Here is a 16,343-nt window from a genome sequence, read left to right as displayed (position 1 = left end):
AATATTGAGTAAGAGTGCACAGTGGTTGAAAGATTTTTCTAATATTTCTGCCCCATTTTAAGCCACAGACCAATGACCTTTCCATTTTATACTTAATTTCCATATCTTATAGACAATAATCAAATAATGACAATACTAGCATTACTAAATTTATTCTCTTTACAACATCTCATCTTTTATTGCTATTACAGCCCAGTTGAATTTCAAGGATAATAGTGAAAATAGCACTGAATGAGGGAAACAGGAAAACTTTATTTGAGCCTGGGATTTGCCCTTAAACAAATTTGCATGATTAGGGAAAATATGAGTGTCAATTTTCCCAAAAGCAAACTAGGAAAAATAATATCTGCCTCAAAAGTTTGCCATAAGGATTAAAATGAAATGATGTAAATGAGGATTGTAAATTATATTATTATAAATTGCAAATTATAAAGTACTATTTCAGTGTATATTATTACTCTGATTTTGAAAATCTATTCTTACAGCACTGCTATTTTTAAAGTGTGGTGGACTCCTTTGAACATAAAACCAAGCTAAGTATTTCTGGGCAGAATTTGCAATAAATAATCCTTTCAAGTAAAATAATAGGCTGAGACAAACATTGTTTGGATACTCCTTTTCTATATTGGCAGTTCTCTTTTTAAAATGAAAAAGTTTACTAACAAATATGTAAGATTCTCATTAAAATGAACTTGTTACGTGCCCACATTGGGATGCTCAAAATTTAAAATTAAAAATAAAATATTTTTACATATAAAAGAAGCGTAGCCATGCTTCTTTCATTCAACCACCGTCATTAAAAGAATTTTTTCATGTTGAAATCGATCAAACTATCGTGTATACAGGTTTAGCTGACCACTATCAATTCTAGCTGTTAAATCTAACAACCATAAATGGACAAAAATGTCACTCAAACTTCTAATTTTATGCACATGGTTTCAACCCAAACATTGTTCTTAAGTTGTCCATCCTCAAGATAGGTCTCATGTTTGTCAAGAATTTCAGACACATCACATACACATAGCAAATTTGCTAACTCACCTAGAAAATCCTGTTTTACATGTGAATTAGTCTTTCATTAGGAATTAGTATAAGTCATAATGGCCAGTCTTACATAATGCATTTATTTTCTTCTGAAAAGTCAGCTCATATATTTCCTTGATCCTAAAATCTTATAAAACATTTCTTGCTACCTTTCTTCCGTGCTTAGCTTAACACAATGCATGAACTGTAACCATGTCTCTGAGCCTTTAACTAAAAATGAACATTTAAAACATATCAGACTAAATTAGGATGTTTCATCTTCATTTTTTATTGTTTTCAGCACTGAGTCTTCTCCCAAAATTTTACATAGTTCATTGAGTCTCTGCTGCATTTTGGGAATTCCAGCTAGCTGAGATTCCAGCTTTTGTTTTTCTTCACTTAGTGTTAAACGAATAGCACTATCCAGTTGTTCAAAGCGCCAACCTCCTTCACCATCAAACTGTAATAAATGAGTGTGGTATTTCCTGCATAATCAAAATGAAATCATATTATTAGCGATAATTACAAAAAGCCATTTTACTTACAGATTTATCATTCTAATTGATACTCAAAGGCAAATTTTAAGTAAGGTGTCTATTTTACTTTGATTTTCAAGAATCCCTCAAGAGGTAAAATATTGTGATTGTTTTCACTCCCAAAATCATTAGTCTCTAGGAAATTCTATTGTTTGTATTAGATTTATTTTATATTCTGAATATATGTGAATTGCAAAGGAAGACATACTATTACATTTATTTATATTCATAGCCTAGTATAGCTCCTGAATAAATATAAGAATACTTAGTGAAGAAGAACTAAAGAGCCTTTTGATGAAAGTGAAAGAGGAGAGTGAAAAAGTTGGCTTACAACTCAACATTCAGAAAACTAAGATCATGATGTCTGGTCCCATCACTTTATGGCAAATAGACGGGGAAACAATGCAAACAGTGAGACTTTATTTCAGGGGGCTCCAAAATCACTGCAGATGGTGACTGCAGCCATGATATTAAAAGATGCTTGCCCCTTGGAAGAAAAGTTATCACCAACCTAGACAGTGTATTAAAAAGCAGAGACATTACTTTGCCAACAAAGGTCCATCTAGTCAAAGCTATGGTTTTTCCAGTAGTCATGTATGGATATGAGAGTTGGACTACAAAGAGAGTTGCACTATAAAGAAAGCTGAGTGCCGAAGACTTGATGCTTTTGAACTGCAGTGCTGGAGAAGACTCTTGAGAGTACCCTGGACTGCAGGGAGATCAAACCATTCCATCCTAAAAGAAATCAGGCCCAAATATTCATTGGAAGGACTGATACTGAAGCTGAAACTCCAATCCTTTGGCCACCTGATGAGAAGAACGGACTCATTGGAAAAGACCCTGATGCTGGGAAAGATTGAAGTGGGAGGAGGAGGGAACAACAGTGGATGAGAAGATTGGATGGCATCACCAACTTGATGGACATGAGTTTGAGTAAACTCTGGGACGTGGTGATGGACAGGGAAGCCTGTCGTGCTGCAGTCCATGGGGTCACAAAGAGTCGGACATGACTGAGTGACTGAACTGAACTGAACTGAATTAGAATGGGAATAAGAACAGGAAGCTGAGGCAAGAAAGTAAAAATTTTAAAGGTTATTAAGAAAATAACTAAGAAAAATAAAGGAAATACACTATCCTTTGGGAATGAGTTAGTCAACATAAGAAAATTTTCTTGAAAGTCAAAGTTTTAAAATGTTTTTTAAAAATGAACCTATAGAAATCCTCTAAAGCCAGTTTCATGCTTTCATATAATTTGCTCTCTTTTTCTCATGGTTCAAGTTCATAACTAGGAATTTCAGAGAGGCATATAGATGATTTTACTGATGAGACAGGAGGTAAACAACCTTTTCCTAAGTGAAAGTTAAGGTTACCAATCTTTGGGAATTGCGGGGTGTATGTTTAAAGAAGGTAGTCCTGGCATTCTGGCCTCACATGGCTGGGCCACTGCATCTTGTCACTATGCTGAAATGACACATGTTCTTATGTGTCCTCAGTTTTTATGCCTTTACCTTACAGGTTTTCTCACTTCTTAATTTCTTTTAAGTGCTCATTGTTATTAGTTACTATGATCAGTGTGGATATATCAGATCACTTTAGCCTCCTTTCTAACATTGAAATATGATTTATATATTATAAATTCATTCTTTTAGAATGCAAAATTCAGTGATTTTTGGTATAGTCACACCCTCATACAACCATCAGCACTATCCAAGTCCAGAACATTTTCTTCATTCCCAAAAGAAACCTCATACCCATTAGCAGTCCATCTCCATTTCTTCTTCAGCTCAGTCCCTGCCTACTACCAAGCTCCTCTCTGCAGATTTGTCTATTCTGGATATTTCATACATACAGACTCATACAAAATGGCTTTTTATTACTGACTTCTTCCACCCAACAAATGATCTAAAAGTTCATCTAATTGTAGTATTAGTACTTCATTTATATGGCTGAATAATATTCCATTGTATGGTACTATACATTTTATCTATTTATCAATTGATAGAAATTTGGGTTTCATTACGTTTTGATTGGATGGTTTTACCATTAAGATGGGGAAACTAAACTAAATTAAATTATGTCCAAAAGGGTAAATATCACTCTTAAGCTGAAGACTGACGTTCGTATGTTTGATATCATATGAAAGATATTAATCTTTTCCATATACTTTTGAGTATATCTTTAGGGTTTCAACTTTTCCAAAAATTTGACCTCCCAACAGGTGGGACCTTGCAAAAATAAAATTTAAAACAATGTGTTCCTACATCAAGGGAAAATTTTTTTAAATGACAACATTGCTATTAAAATATGAGAGCTAAAACAAAAGTTGGAGAAGGAAATTGCAACCCACTCCACTCTTCTTGCCTGGAGAATCCCATGGACAGAGGAGCCTAACAGGCTACAGTCCGTGGGATCGCAAGAGTCGGACACGACTTAGCGACGAAACCACCACCACCAGAAAACAAAAGTAATGGAAAAACAAAAGAAGGATGGTGATACAGGAAAGAGAATTAATAGGAAAAGAATATAATTTGTTTATTTCATTGTCAACTTCTCTTGGACTTTCCTAACCATGAATCTTCAACCAGGAGCAATTTCAGAATGCAGTAGTTCAGATCTTGAGCAACTTCCACTTTCAGTGTATATTGAAGGTTTGGCTCATCATTCAAGTCCTACAACATTATTTGGTTTCTACATGGGGGAAGAAACTATATTGGTGTTTCATGACCTATGTTCTATATTATATGCTAAAATACTATTTCAGGGTTTATTTTATCAGAAGAATTTAAAATAAAACTATTTTAACAGAAGTTTATTGGAAATAATCTGCAGATTTTCTGTACAAACAAGATAAAGCATTGGATAGTGGTAATTATAAAATTATAATTCTATTCAGGAATCATATAATTTAATAAGCTTTTATAATTTTTGATGTCTTCAGATACAGTATTGATTTTATTCTTTATATTCAACAATTACCCATTTGTCGTATGGAGGAAAATATAATACATATTTTTCCTCTTCTGGAATCTTTTCAGGGAAAATAAGAATTTCATGTAGGAAGAAAGGATAATCAGAAATGATAGATTTCTATAACCTAAAATGACTAAACTAGCTCATAAATCAGAACTAACATGATTATTAGTTTATAGGGAGATACACTATGGGTAGCTACAATTAAAAATATGTTTGTTTGTGTTTTGGTTAGAAAGTATGAAATTAGATTTTATTATTTATTTAAAAATTTGTCTACTACACACCTGTTTGAAATGGCCAAAATCCGGAACACTGACATCTTCAAAAGCTGATAAAGCTGTGGACCAACAGGAACTCTCTTTCATTGTTTTTTGGTGGTTTAGTTGCTAAGTTGTGTCCAACTCTGGCAAACCCATGGACTGTAGCCTGCTAGGTTCCATTGTCCATGGGATTCTCCAGGCAAGAATACTGGAGTGGGTTGCCATTTCCTTCTCCAGGGGCTTTTATTGCTAGTGGAAATGAAAAATGGTATAGCTGTTTTGGAATACAGTTTTGTAGCTTCTAACAAAACTAAACATACTCTTACCAGTACAATCCAGTAACTTCACTTCTTGATATTTACTTAAAGGACTTGAGAAAACACATGTCCACACAAAAACCTGCATATGAATGTTTATAACATCTTTATTCATAATGGCTAACACTTGGAGACAACCAAGCCTATCTTCAGTAGGTGAATGGATAAACAAACTGTGTACATTGAAACAATGAAATATTATTTAACGCTAAAAAGAAATGAGGTATCAAGCTGTGAAAAGACAAGGAGGAAATAAATGATTATCACTAAGTTAAAGAAACCAATCTGAAAAGGCTACATACTGTATGGTTCCAGGTACACGATATTCTGGGAAAGGAAAAACCGTGGACACATTAAAGATGAGTGGTTTCTGGGGTTGACGTTGTTGTTGTTCAGTCTCTAAGTTGTGTCCAACTCTTTGCAACTCCATGGACTGCACTGTACCAGGCTTCACTGTCCTTCACTATCTTCAGAGTTTGCTTAAACCCATGACCATTGAGCCAGTGATGCTATCCAACCATCTCATCCTTTGTGGTCCCCTTCTCCTCCTGCCTTCAATCTTTCCCAGCATCAGGGTCTTTTCTAATGAGTTGGTTCTTCGCATCAGGTGAACAAAATATTAGAATTTCAGTTTCAGCCTCAGTCCTTCCAGTGAATATTCAGGGTTGATTTTCTTCAGGATTGACTGGTTTGATCATTTTGTAGCCTAAGGGAATCTCGAGAATATTCTCCAGCACCATGATTCAAAGCATCAATTCTTCAGTGCTCAGGCTTCTATATGGTCCAACTCTCACATCCATACATGACTACTGGAAAAAACAGAGCTTTGACTAGATGGACCTTTGTTAGCAAAGTGATGTCTCTACTTCTAATATACTGTCTAGGTTTGTAATAGCTTTTCTTCCAAGGAACAAAGGTCTTTTAATTTCATGGTTGCAGTTACCGTCTGCAGTGATTTGGAGCCCAAGAAAATAAAATCTTTTCTGCTTCCACTTTTTCCCCTTCTATTTGTCATGAAGTTTTGGGATTGGAACTCATGATCCATGGGTTGAGGAGAGGGATAAAATGGCAGAGCACAGAGGATTTTTAGAGCAATCTAAATATTTTGTATAACACTTAAAGATGCATTTTCCAAATTTGAGGACATATTGAGCTGCAGCACTTTCACAGCATCATCTTTTAGAACTTAAAACAGTCAACTGGATTCCATCACGTCCACTAGCTTTGTTCACAGTGATGCTTCCTAAGGCCTACTTGACATCACATTCCAGGATGTCTGGATCTAGGTGAGTGGCCACACCATCATGATTATCTGGTTCATTAAGATCTTTTCTATATAGTTCTTCTGTGTATTCTCACCATGTCTTCTTAATATCTTCTTTTTCTGTTAGGTCCATACCATTTCTGTCCTTCATTGTGCCCATCTTTGCATGAAATGTTCCCTTGGTATCTCTAATTTTCCTGAAGAGACCTCTTGCCTTTCCCATTCTATTGTTTTCCTCTCTTTCTTTGCATTGATCACTGAAGAAGGCTTTCTTATCTCTCCTTGCTATTCTTTGGAACTCTGCAATGAAATGGGTATATCTTTCCTTTTCTCCTTTGCCTTTAGCTTCTCTTCTTTTCTCAGCTATTTGTAAGGTCCCCTCTGACAACCATTTTGCCTTTCTGCATTACTTTTTTTTGGGGATGGTCTTGATCCCTGCATCCTATACAATATCATGAACTGCCATAGTTATTCAGGTACTCTGTCTATCAGATCTTATCCCTTGAATCTATTTCTCATTTCCACTGTGTAAGAATTTGATTTAGGTCATACCTGATTGGTCTAGTGGTTTTCCCTACTTTCTTCAATTTAAGTCTGAATTTGTCAATAAGAAGTTCATGATCTGAGCCACAGTCAGCTCCTGGTCTTGTTTTTGCTGACTGTATAGAGCTTCTCCATCTTTGCCTGCAAAGAATATAATCAATCTGATTTTGGTATTGACCATCTGGTGATATCCATATGTAGAGTCTTTTCTTGTGTTGTTGGAAGAGGGTGTTTGCTATGACCACTGCGTTCACATGGTATGTTAGTCTTTGCCCTGCTTCATTTTGTACTCCAAGGCCAAAATGGACTGCTACCTCATGTATCTCTTGACGTCCTACTTTTGCATTCCAGTCCCCTATGAGCTATTTCAAATCCTAAAAGATGATGCTGGGAAAGTGCTGCACTCAAATGATAGCAAATTTGAAAAACTCAACAACGGCCACAGGACTGGAAAAGGTCAGTTTTCATCCAAATTCCAAAGAAAGGCAATGCCAAAGAATGCTCAAACTACTGCACAATTGGACTCATCTCATGCTAGCAAAATAATGCTCAAAATTCTCCAAGCCAGGCTTCAACAGTACATGAACCGTGGCTTCTAGATATTCAAGCTGGTTTTATAAAAAGCAGAGGAACTAGAGATAAAATTGCCAACATCAGTTGGATCATAGAAAAAGAAAGAGAATTCCATAAAAACAACTACTTCTGCTTTATTGACTATGCCAAAGTCTTTGACTGTGTGAATCACAACAAAATGTGGAAAATTCTTCAAGAGATGGGAATACCAGACCACCTGACCTGCCTCCTGAGAAATCTGTATGCAGGTCAAGAGGCAACAGTTAGAACTGGACATGGAACAACAGACTTGTTACAAATCAGGAAAGGAGTACGTCAAGGCTATATATTGTCACCCTGCTTATTTAACTTATATGCAGAATGATCAAGCAAAATGCTGGGCTGGAGGAAGCACAAGCTGGAATCAAGACTGCCGGGAGAAATATCAATAATCTCAGATATGCAGATGATACCACTCTTATGGCAGAAAGTGAAGAGGAACTAAAGAGCCTCTTGATGAAAGTGAATGAGCAGAGTGAAAAAGCTGGCTTAAAACTCAGTATTCAGAAAACAGAAATCATAGCATCTGGTGCCATCAATTCATGGCAAATAGATGGGGAAACAATGGAAACACTGAGAGACTTTATTTTTTAGGGCTCCAAAATCACTGCAGAGGGTGACTGCAGCCATGAAATTAAAAGATGCTAGCTTCTTGGAAGAAAAGCTATGACCAACCTAGACAGTGTATTAAAAAGCAGAGACATCACTTTGCTAACAAAGGTCCATCTAATCAAAGCTGTGGCTTTTCCAGTAGTCACATATGGATGTGAGAATTGAACTATAAAGAAAGCTGAGCACTGAAGAATTGATGCTTCTGAACTGTGGTGTTGGAGATGACTCTAGAGAGTCCCTTGAACTGCAAGGAGATGAAACCTGTCAACCCTAAAGGAAATCAGTCTTGAATATTCATTGGAAGGTCTGATGCACAGCTGCACTCATCTCACATGCTAGCAAAGTAATGCTCAAAATTCTCCAAGCCAGCTTCAAAGTACCTGAACTGTGAAATTCTAGATGTTCAAGCTGGATTTAGAAAAGGCAGAGGAACCAGAGATAAAATTACCAATATCCATTGGATCATTGAAAAAGCAAGACAGTTCCAGAAAAACATCTACTTCCGCTTTATTTACTACCCAAAGCCTTTGACTGTGTGGATCACAACAAACTGTGGGAAATTCTTCAAGAGATGGGAATACCAGACCACCTTACTGTCTCCTAAGAAATCTGTATGCAGATCAGGAAGCAACAGTTAGAACTGGACATGGAACAACAGACTGGTTCCAAATCGGGAAAGGAGTATGACAAGGCTGTATATTGTCACCCTGCTTATTTAACTTATGCGGAGTACATCATGCAAAACACTGGGCTGGAGGAAGCACAAGCTGGAATCAAGATTGCTGGGAGAAATATCAATAATGTCAGATATGCAGATGATACCACCCATATGGCAGAAAGCAAAGAAGAACTAAAGAGCCTCTTGATGAAAGTGAATGAGGAGTGTGAAAAAGCTGGTTTAAAACATTCAGAAAACAGAGATCATGGCATCTGGTGCCATCAATTCATGGCAAACAGATGGGGAAACAATGGAAACACTGAGAGACTTTTTTCTTTAGGCTCCAAAATCACTGCAGATGGTGACTGCAGCCATGAAATTAAAAGATGCTCTCTTCTTGGAAGAAAAGCTATGACCAATCTAGACAGCATATTAAAAAGCAGAGACATTACTTTTCCAGCAAAGGTCCATCTAGTCAAACCTATGGTTTTTCCAGTAGCCATGTATGGATGTGAGTTGGGCTATAAAGAAAGGTGAACACTGAAAAATTGATGCTTTTGAACTGTGGGGTTGAAGAAGACTCTTGTGAGTCCCTTGAGCTGCAAGGAGATCCACCCAGTCCATCCTAAAGGAAATAAGTTCTGAATATGCATTGGAAGGACTGATGTTGAAGCTGAAACTCCAATACCTTGGCCCCCTGATGCAAAGAACAGACTCATTTGAAAAGTCCCTGATGCTGGAAAAAATTGAAGGTGGGAAAACGGGATGACAGAGGATGAGATGGTTGGATGGCATCACCAACTGACTGGACATGAGTTTAAGCAAACTCCGGGAGTTGGTGGTGGACAGGGAGGCCTGGCGTGCTGTAGGCCATGGGGTCACAGAGTCAGACACAACTGAGCTAGTGAACTGAATTGAACTAATGCTGAAGCTGAAACTCCAATACTTTGGCCACCTGATGCAAACAACTGACTCATTGGAAAAGACCCTGATGCTGGGAAAGGATGAAGGCAGGAGGAAAAGGGAATGACAGAGGATGAGATGGTTGAATTGCACCACTGACCTGATGGACAAATTTGAGTAAGTTCTGGCAGTTGGTGAAGGACAGGGAAATCCAGCATGCAGCTGCATCCATGGGTTGCAAAGAGTTGGACATGACTGAGTGACTGAATTGAACTGAAAATGAACTGAACTGAGCCTGAGAATGTGCAGGCTCAGTCATGTATGACTATAATGGTAGACACATGTAATTTTAAATCTGTCCAAACCTATACAATGCACAACAGTAAGTGAATCGTAAGGAAAATTATGGATTTTGGATGCTAAGAATGTGTCAATATAGGTTAATTAATTGTAACAATTATACCACTCTGGAAGAGGATATTGATCACGGAGGAGACTATACATGTAGCCTATACATGTATAGCCATACAGAGAGTATGGGCATATTTCTGCATGTTCAATTTTGCTATGAACCTAAAACTTTTTTAAAAAAGAAAAGTCTTAGAAACAGCAACAACAAAAACCTCTTTGTTTTAAAATGAAGAAAAGAAAAAAAAAAAACACAGCTAAACATGCTTCCAACACCACTTTCAGTTCAGTTCAGTTCAGTCGCTCAGTCGTGTCCGACTCTCCACGACCCCATGAATCACAGCACGCCAGGCTCCCTGTCCATCACCAACTTCCGGAGTTCACTCAAACTCATGTCCACAGAGTTGGTGATGCCATCCAGCCATCTCATTCTCGGTCGTCCCCTTCTCCTCCCGCCCCCAACCTTTCCCAGCATCAGAGTCTTTTCCAGTGAGTCAACTCGTCGCATGAGGTGGCCAAAGTAGGCTACCTGAATAGGAACTAAATGAAAAGAGAGCATAATTAACTCATTGGTAGAGGTTAGAAAAACACCGGGACTGCCTTAGAAAGGACTGAATAGTTCTACTAGTCTGGCTCCACAGGCATATGTCATAATTGTCTTAAACCAGTTCATGTTGGTTCTCTCTAAGAGAAGGTCATAGATATCACACATTTGACATGGACTCTAACTCATCCTGGACTAGATCCAGACTGCCTCTGGGGAGATTGGCAAATCAGGGTCCTATCACTCCAGATGCTGATTAATATTTTTAACAACAGAGAGACAAACTACAAGATTCTATAGAAAAGATCACTTCATGAAATTCTCTATTTGCAGGTAAAATTTGAGAAAGAAAAATATTAAAAATCTGAATGTTTAAATAAAGTGTGAAATAGATTATCCTCTCAAAAGTAGAATTCAGAGTCAAAGAACTTTGAACAATTAAAATCTGATCTGAACGGAACACTTGACTTACTCAGAGTCTTAAAGTAAACATTCTCTATAAGGTAAAGGGCTGGAAATGCTTTAAGTATTAACTTAAAGCTTGCTATTTAGTCTAGGTTTGAAGTCATGTACATAATTATAGCTTTGGCACAAATGTGATCAGCCATATGCTACAGAATGCTCCAGTCAGAGAGAGAGGAGGAATCTTGCCTATCCCTTGGGAAATAGGAAGCCATAGCATGTAAAGTCCACCATATACCTACTAACATGTCAGAGGAAAAGATTTTGATTGATGACACAGAAATGCAAATGTAGACATTAGATTATAGTGAGAATTAAAGTTTTTTATGAATCATGCATGAGATACTCTTTAGGTTCCTTATAATAAGTAGTGCAATAGAGGCGGGTATAGAGAATATGATCATAGAAAATTATGTTCCTCATTTTCTAGCTCTCAGTTTCTTCATCTGTATAATGGGAAAAATTAGGCTACCTATACTCTATAAGGTTGCTATTAGGCTTAAATAAAATAAGCTTGGAATAGAATAGGTGTTGAATCTGCATTAGTGACTCTTATGATGATGATGAATCAATAAAAACATAAGGGGATGATAAAAATAGTGATGTTTTTTTAAAAAGAGAAAATTCCATTAGGTTTTATGAAATATTATTTATAAAAAATGTCTGTTCATTTTTTTTTGTTAAAACAAAGGAAAAAAAAAAGAGCTCTGTTTACACACTGTAATTTTTCCCTTGACATAGTTTTCAATTTAATGTTGGTAAGGTCCCACCCATTGGGAGGCCAAAGTTTTGGAAAACTTAAAACCTAAAGAGAGTTACTCAAAAGTATATGAAAGGACTTGTTCGGTTGTCTAATGGTTAAGAATCCACCTGCTAATGCAGGGCACACTGGTTCAATTCCTGATCCAGAAAGATTTCACATGCTGTGGAACAATTAAACCTGTGTGCCAAAACTACTGAGGCTGTGCTCTACAGCCCGGGCACACAACTACTGAGTTTGCGAGCAGCAGCTACTGAAGCCTGCACATTTTGGAGCCCATGCTCTGCAACAACAGAAGCCACTGTAACAAGAAGTCCGCATACCACAACTAGAGAGTAGCCCGCTTAGTTCCTGCCGCAACTAGGGAAAGCCCGTGTGCAACAACAAAGACCTTGTGCAGCCAAAAATTAAGTGAATAAATACAATTTTGAAAAGCATATGGAAAAGATCACTAATTTCTGTCATATGTTATCAAGTACCGGAACTTCAACTTTTAGCTTAAGAGTGATTTCCCTCTCTTAGGCATAGTTTAACCTTAACTGAAATGCAGGTGGAAAATAACTGAAATGTCTTATGCTCTATGATAAAAAGTTTAGCAAAGTCATTCTTTAAGAAACAAAAAGAAAAATCATTTATCATAAATGAGCATTGGAAACACTTACCAAAGTGAAGGCCTGTGTGTTATAGAAAGTAAGGAAATTCCAGCTCCTTTTGCAGCCTGAAATATCTTTCCTTCAACATCAATGCTGACAGCACTGGTGCATTCATCTAGCAATGCATATTTTGGTCTTAAAAATAAGCACAAATAAATTAATAATTTTCATTTTGAATTATAAATCTTTATTTGGCGATAGGAACTGCAATGTTAACAACTTTAAAGGAGAAAACAGAGTAATGACATGTTTAAGATGAAAAATGATAAAGCAAAAAAAGCAGTCATTCCCCTTTCTTTGGAATAGAATTTCATATTCTTCTTAGATTTTAAATAGAATTTTTATTTCTGCTCATAATACAATAAGCTTTATTGCAGATTGGTGAATCATGACTATGAGGCAGAAGAAAGAGGACAGGTCACTGAAAGAACCTTGCTGCAAAAGACAGTTCATTCTTGGTGACAAGGTTCTAATTACATGAAAAATACATTTTAGTAGCTAATTATCAATTATGTCACAATTCTGTTTGCAAAAATTTATTAAGAGATAATTTTATCAATAATGTAAGTATCTAATCACTATTGATAGAATTTTGTTGATACAAGACTGCAAAAGTAAGTATGGCTAATCTGACAAATTTAGAGCAGGCATTTAACCTGGTAACAATGCGACCATTTTCTTTGGGAAAAAAATCTATATATAATTTTCTGATTGCACTCAACACTTTATTTCTCAAGCTCAGATTTTTCCTCTGTAAATGACTATCTACTACTATCAGAGGCACCTGACATTTGCCACCATATACTTCTGTTTACTCTCTTTAATTTTCACCCTCTAGCTCTTTATCATTTTTTCCTTTCTCTGTCTTCTTTCTGTCAATGGAACAGAATAGAGCCCAGAAATAAACTCACATATCTATGGATAATTAATCTTTGACAAAGGAGGCAACAATACACAATGGGGAAAATATAGTCTCTTCAGCAAGTGGTATTGGGAAAGTTAGACAGCCATATATAAATCAATGAAATTGGAACACACCCTCACACCACATGCAAAAACAGACTCAAAATGGCTTAAAGAGTTAAATACAAGACAAGACACAATAAAGCTTCTAGTATAGAACAAAGGCAAAACATTCTCTGACATAAATCAATGTTTTCTTAAGTCAGTCTCCCAAAACAATAGAAATAAAAGCAAAAATAAACAAATGAGACCTAATCAAACTTGTAAGCTTTTGTACAGCAAAGGAAACCATAAGCAAAATTAAAAGGCAATCTATGGACTGGGAGAAAAGTCTTTGTAAATGATACAACTGACAAGGGCTTAATTTCTAAAACACAGAAACAACTCTTATGATTCAATAACAACAACAAAATTAACCCAACCAAAAAAATGGGCAGAAGACATAAACAGATAATTCTCCAAAGAAGATATACCCAAGGGAAATAGGTACATGGAAAGAGGCTCATTATCGCTAATTATTAGAGAAATGCAAGTCAAAACTGCAATGAGGTACCAACTCACATCAGTCAGAACAGCTATCGTGAAAAAGTTTTCGAATAATGCTGGAGAGTGTGTGAAGAAAAGTGCAAACATATTACTTATACTGTTGGTAGGAATGTAAATTGGTACAGTGACTATGGAAAACAGTATTAAGATTACTCAAAAGCTAAAATTAGAGTTTCTATTTGTGTGTGTTAGTCGCTCAGTCATTTTTGATTCTTTGCTATTTCATGGACTGCAGCCTGCCAGGTTCTTCTGTCCATGGAATTCTCCAGGTAAGAATACTGGAGTGAGTTGCCATTCCCTTCTCCAGGGGATCTTCCTGACCCAGGGATCAAACTCGGGTCTCCTGTACTGCAGGCAGATTTTTTACAGTCTCAGCAACCAGGGAAGTGTATATGATCCAGCAATCCCAATCCTGGGCATATGCCTAGATAAAGCTAGAATTTGCAAAGATACACGCACTCCTATGATCAAAGCAGCACTATTTACAGTAGCCAAGACATGGAAGCAACCTAAATGAATATGGACAGATGAATGGATAAAGGAGATTTGGTGTATTCCACAAAATGAAATAGTACTTAGCCATAAAAAATAATGAAACAATGCTATTTTCAGCAACATGGATGCAACCAGAGATTATCATACTAAGTGAAGACAGCCAGAGAAAGACAAATACCATATGCTATTATATTTTATATTAACATGAACCTGTCTGTGAAATACAGACTCATGGACATAGAGAACATGTTTATGGCTGCCAAGGGGGAGGGATTGGGGAAGGGAAGGCGTGAGAGGTTGAGGTTAAGCAGATATAAGCTGTTATACATGGAAAGGATAAACAGAAATATCTACTGTATAGTGAGAGAACTATATTCAGTATCATATGACAAACCATAAAATGGAGACCAATTTTTAAAAAATAGAATATATACATATATATATGTGTTGGCTTGAAGCTCAACATTCAGAAAACAAAGATCATGGCATCTGGTCCCATCACTTCATGGGAAATAGATGGAAAAACAGTGGAAACAGTGTCAGACTTTGTTTTTTGGGCTCCAAAATCACTGCAGATGCTGATTGCAGCCATGAAATTAAAAGACGCTTGCTCCTTGGAAGGAAAGTTATGACCAACCTTGATAGTATATTAAAAAGCAGAGACATTACTTTGCCAACCAAGGTCCGTCTAGTCAAGGCAATGGTTTTTCCCGTGGTCATGTATGGATGTGAGAGTTGGACTGTGAAGAAGGCTGACCGCCGAAGAATCGATGCTTTTGAACTGTGGTGTTGGAGAAGACTCTTGAGAGTCCCTTATACTGCAAGGAGATCCAACCAGTCCATTCTAAAGGAGATCAATCCTGGATGTTCATTGGAGGGACTGATGCTAAAGCTGAAGCTGCAATACTTTGGCCACCTCATGCGACGAGTTGACTCACTGGAAAAGACTCTGATGCTGGGAAAGGTTGGGGGTGGGAGGAGAAGGGGACGACGGAGAATGAGATGGCTGGATGGCATCACCGACTCTGTGGACATGAGTTTGAGTGTACTCCGGGAGTTGGTGATGGACAGGGAGTCCTGGCGTGCTGTGGTTCATGGGGTCGCGGAGAGTCGGACACGACTGAGCGACTGAACTGAACTGAACTGAACACATATATATGTATAACTGAATCATTTTGTTGTATAGGAGTAATTAATGTAACATTGTAAATGAACTATGCTTCAGGAAAAAATATACTGTAAAAGAATAAAATAAAATGACAAAGAAAAGATAAAAATTGAAACCAGTAGTAATTTCTCTTTCAGCAAAAATATTTGGCATTGAAAACTGTTTTCCTAGTAATTTGACTGATTGTTTATTAATAGGATCCTGTTTCCTATTTGGGGGGGGCACCTGTCAAGGATAATAGAGGGCTTCCCTGGTGGTCCAGTGGTTAACAGTCCACCTTGCAAAGCAAGGGACACTGGTTTTATCCCTGGTCCAGGAAGCTCCCACATGCCGTGGAGCAGCAAGCCCATAAGCCGCAACTGCTGAGCCTGCACTCCAGAAGCCCATGTGCCTAGAGCCTGTGCTCTGCGACAAGAGAAGCCATCACAATGAGAAGTCCATGCACCGCAACAAAGGGTAGCCCCTGCTCACCACAACTAGGGAAAGCCCTTCTGCATCACCAATGACCCAGCATAGCCAAAAATAACTAAATGTAAGGATAATAGATATAGGAGTCAAAGCCAACTGTAACACTACATTTGATTTTAATATCAGCTCTCCACACAAAGAAATAAAGATCACTGCAGTTTCCCCTTGACAACAG

The 16,343-nt window shown here is 37.3% G+C and overlaps 1 protein-coding gene across 5 annotated transcripts in view; it reads right to left on the bottom strand.

The window, feature by feature from the left end:
- Positions 1 to 1,199: 1,199 nt before the first annotated feature.
- Positions 1,200 to 16,343, bottom strand: part of ABCD2 (ATP binding cassette subfamily D member 2) — a 94,185-nt gene continuing 79,041 nt past the window's right edge. For 4 of the 5 annotated variants that reach the window (XM_088836692.1, XM_055395229.2, XM_088836693.1 and 1 more), the window contains 2 exons: positions 12,538 to 12,663; positions 1,200 to 1,508 (listed from right to left, as the gene is read on the bottom strand). In XM_088836692.1, the coding sequence (XP_088692818.1) occupies positions 1,289 to 1,508; positions 12,538 to 12,663 (346 nt within the window). In that variant the 3' untranslated portion in view covers positions 1,200 to 1,288. The remainder of the gene's footprint in view (positions 1,509 to 12,537; positions 12,664 to 16,343) is intronic. The other variant, XM_088836694.1, reaches the window with a different exon arrangement.

Source organism: Moschus berezovskii, chromosome 6, assembly GCF_049115385.1.
Source record: "Moschus berezovskii isolate FMDL1 chromosome 6, NW_MosBer_1.0, whole genome shotgun sequence".
NCBI lineage: Eukaryota > Metazoa > Chordata > Mammalia > Artiodactyla > Moschidae > Moschus > Moschus berezovskii.
This window is presented reverse-complemented; position numbering and strand designations above follow the sequence as displayed.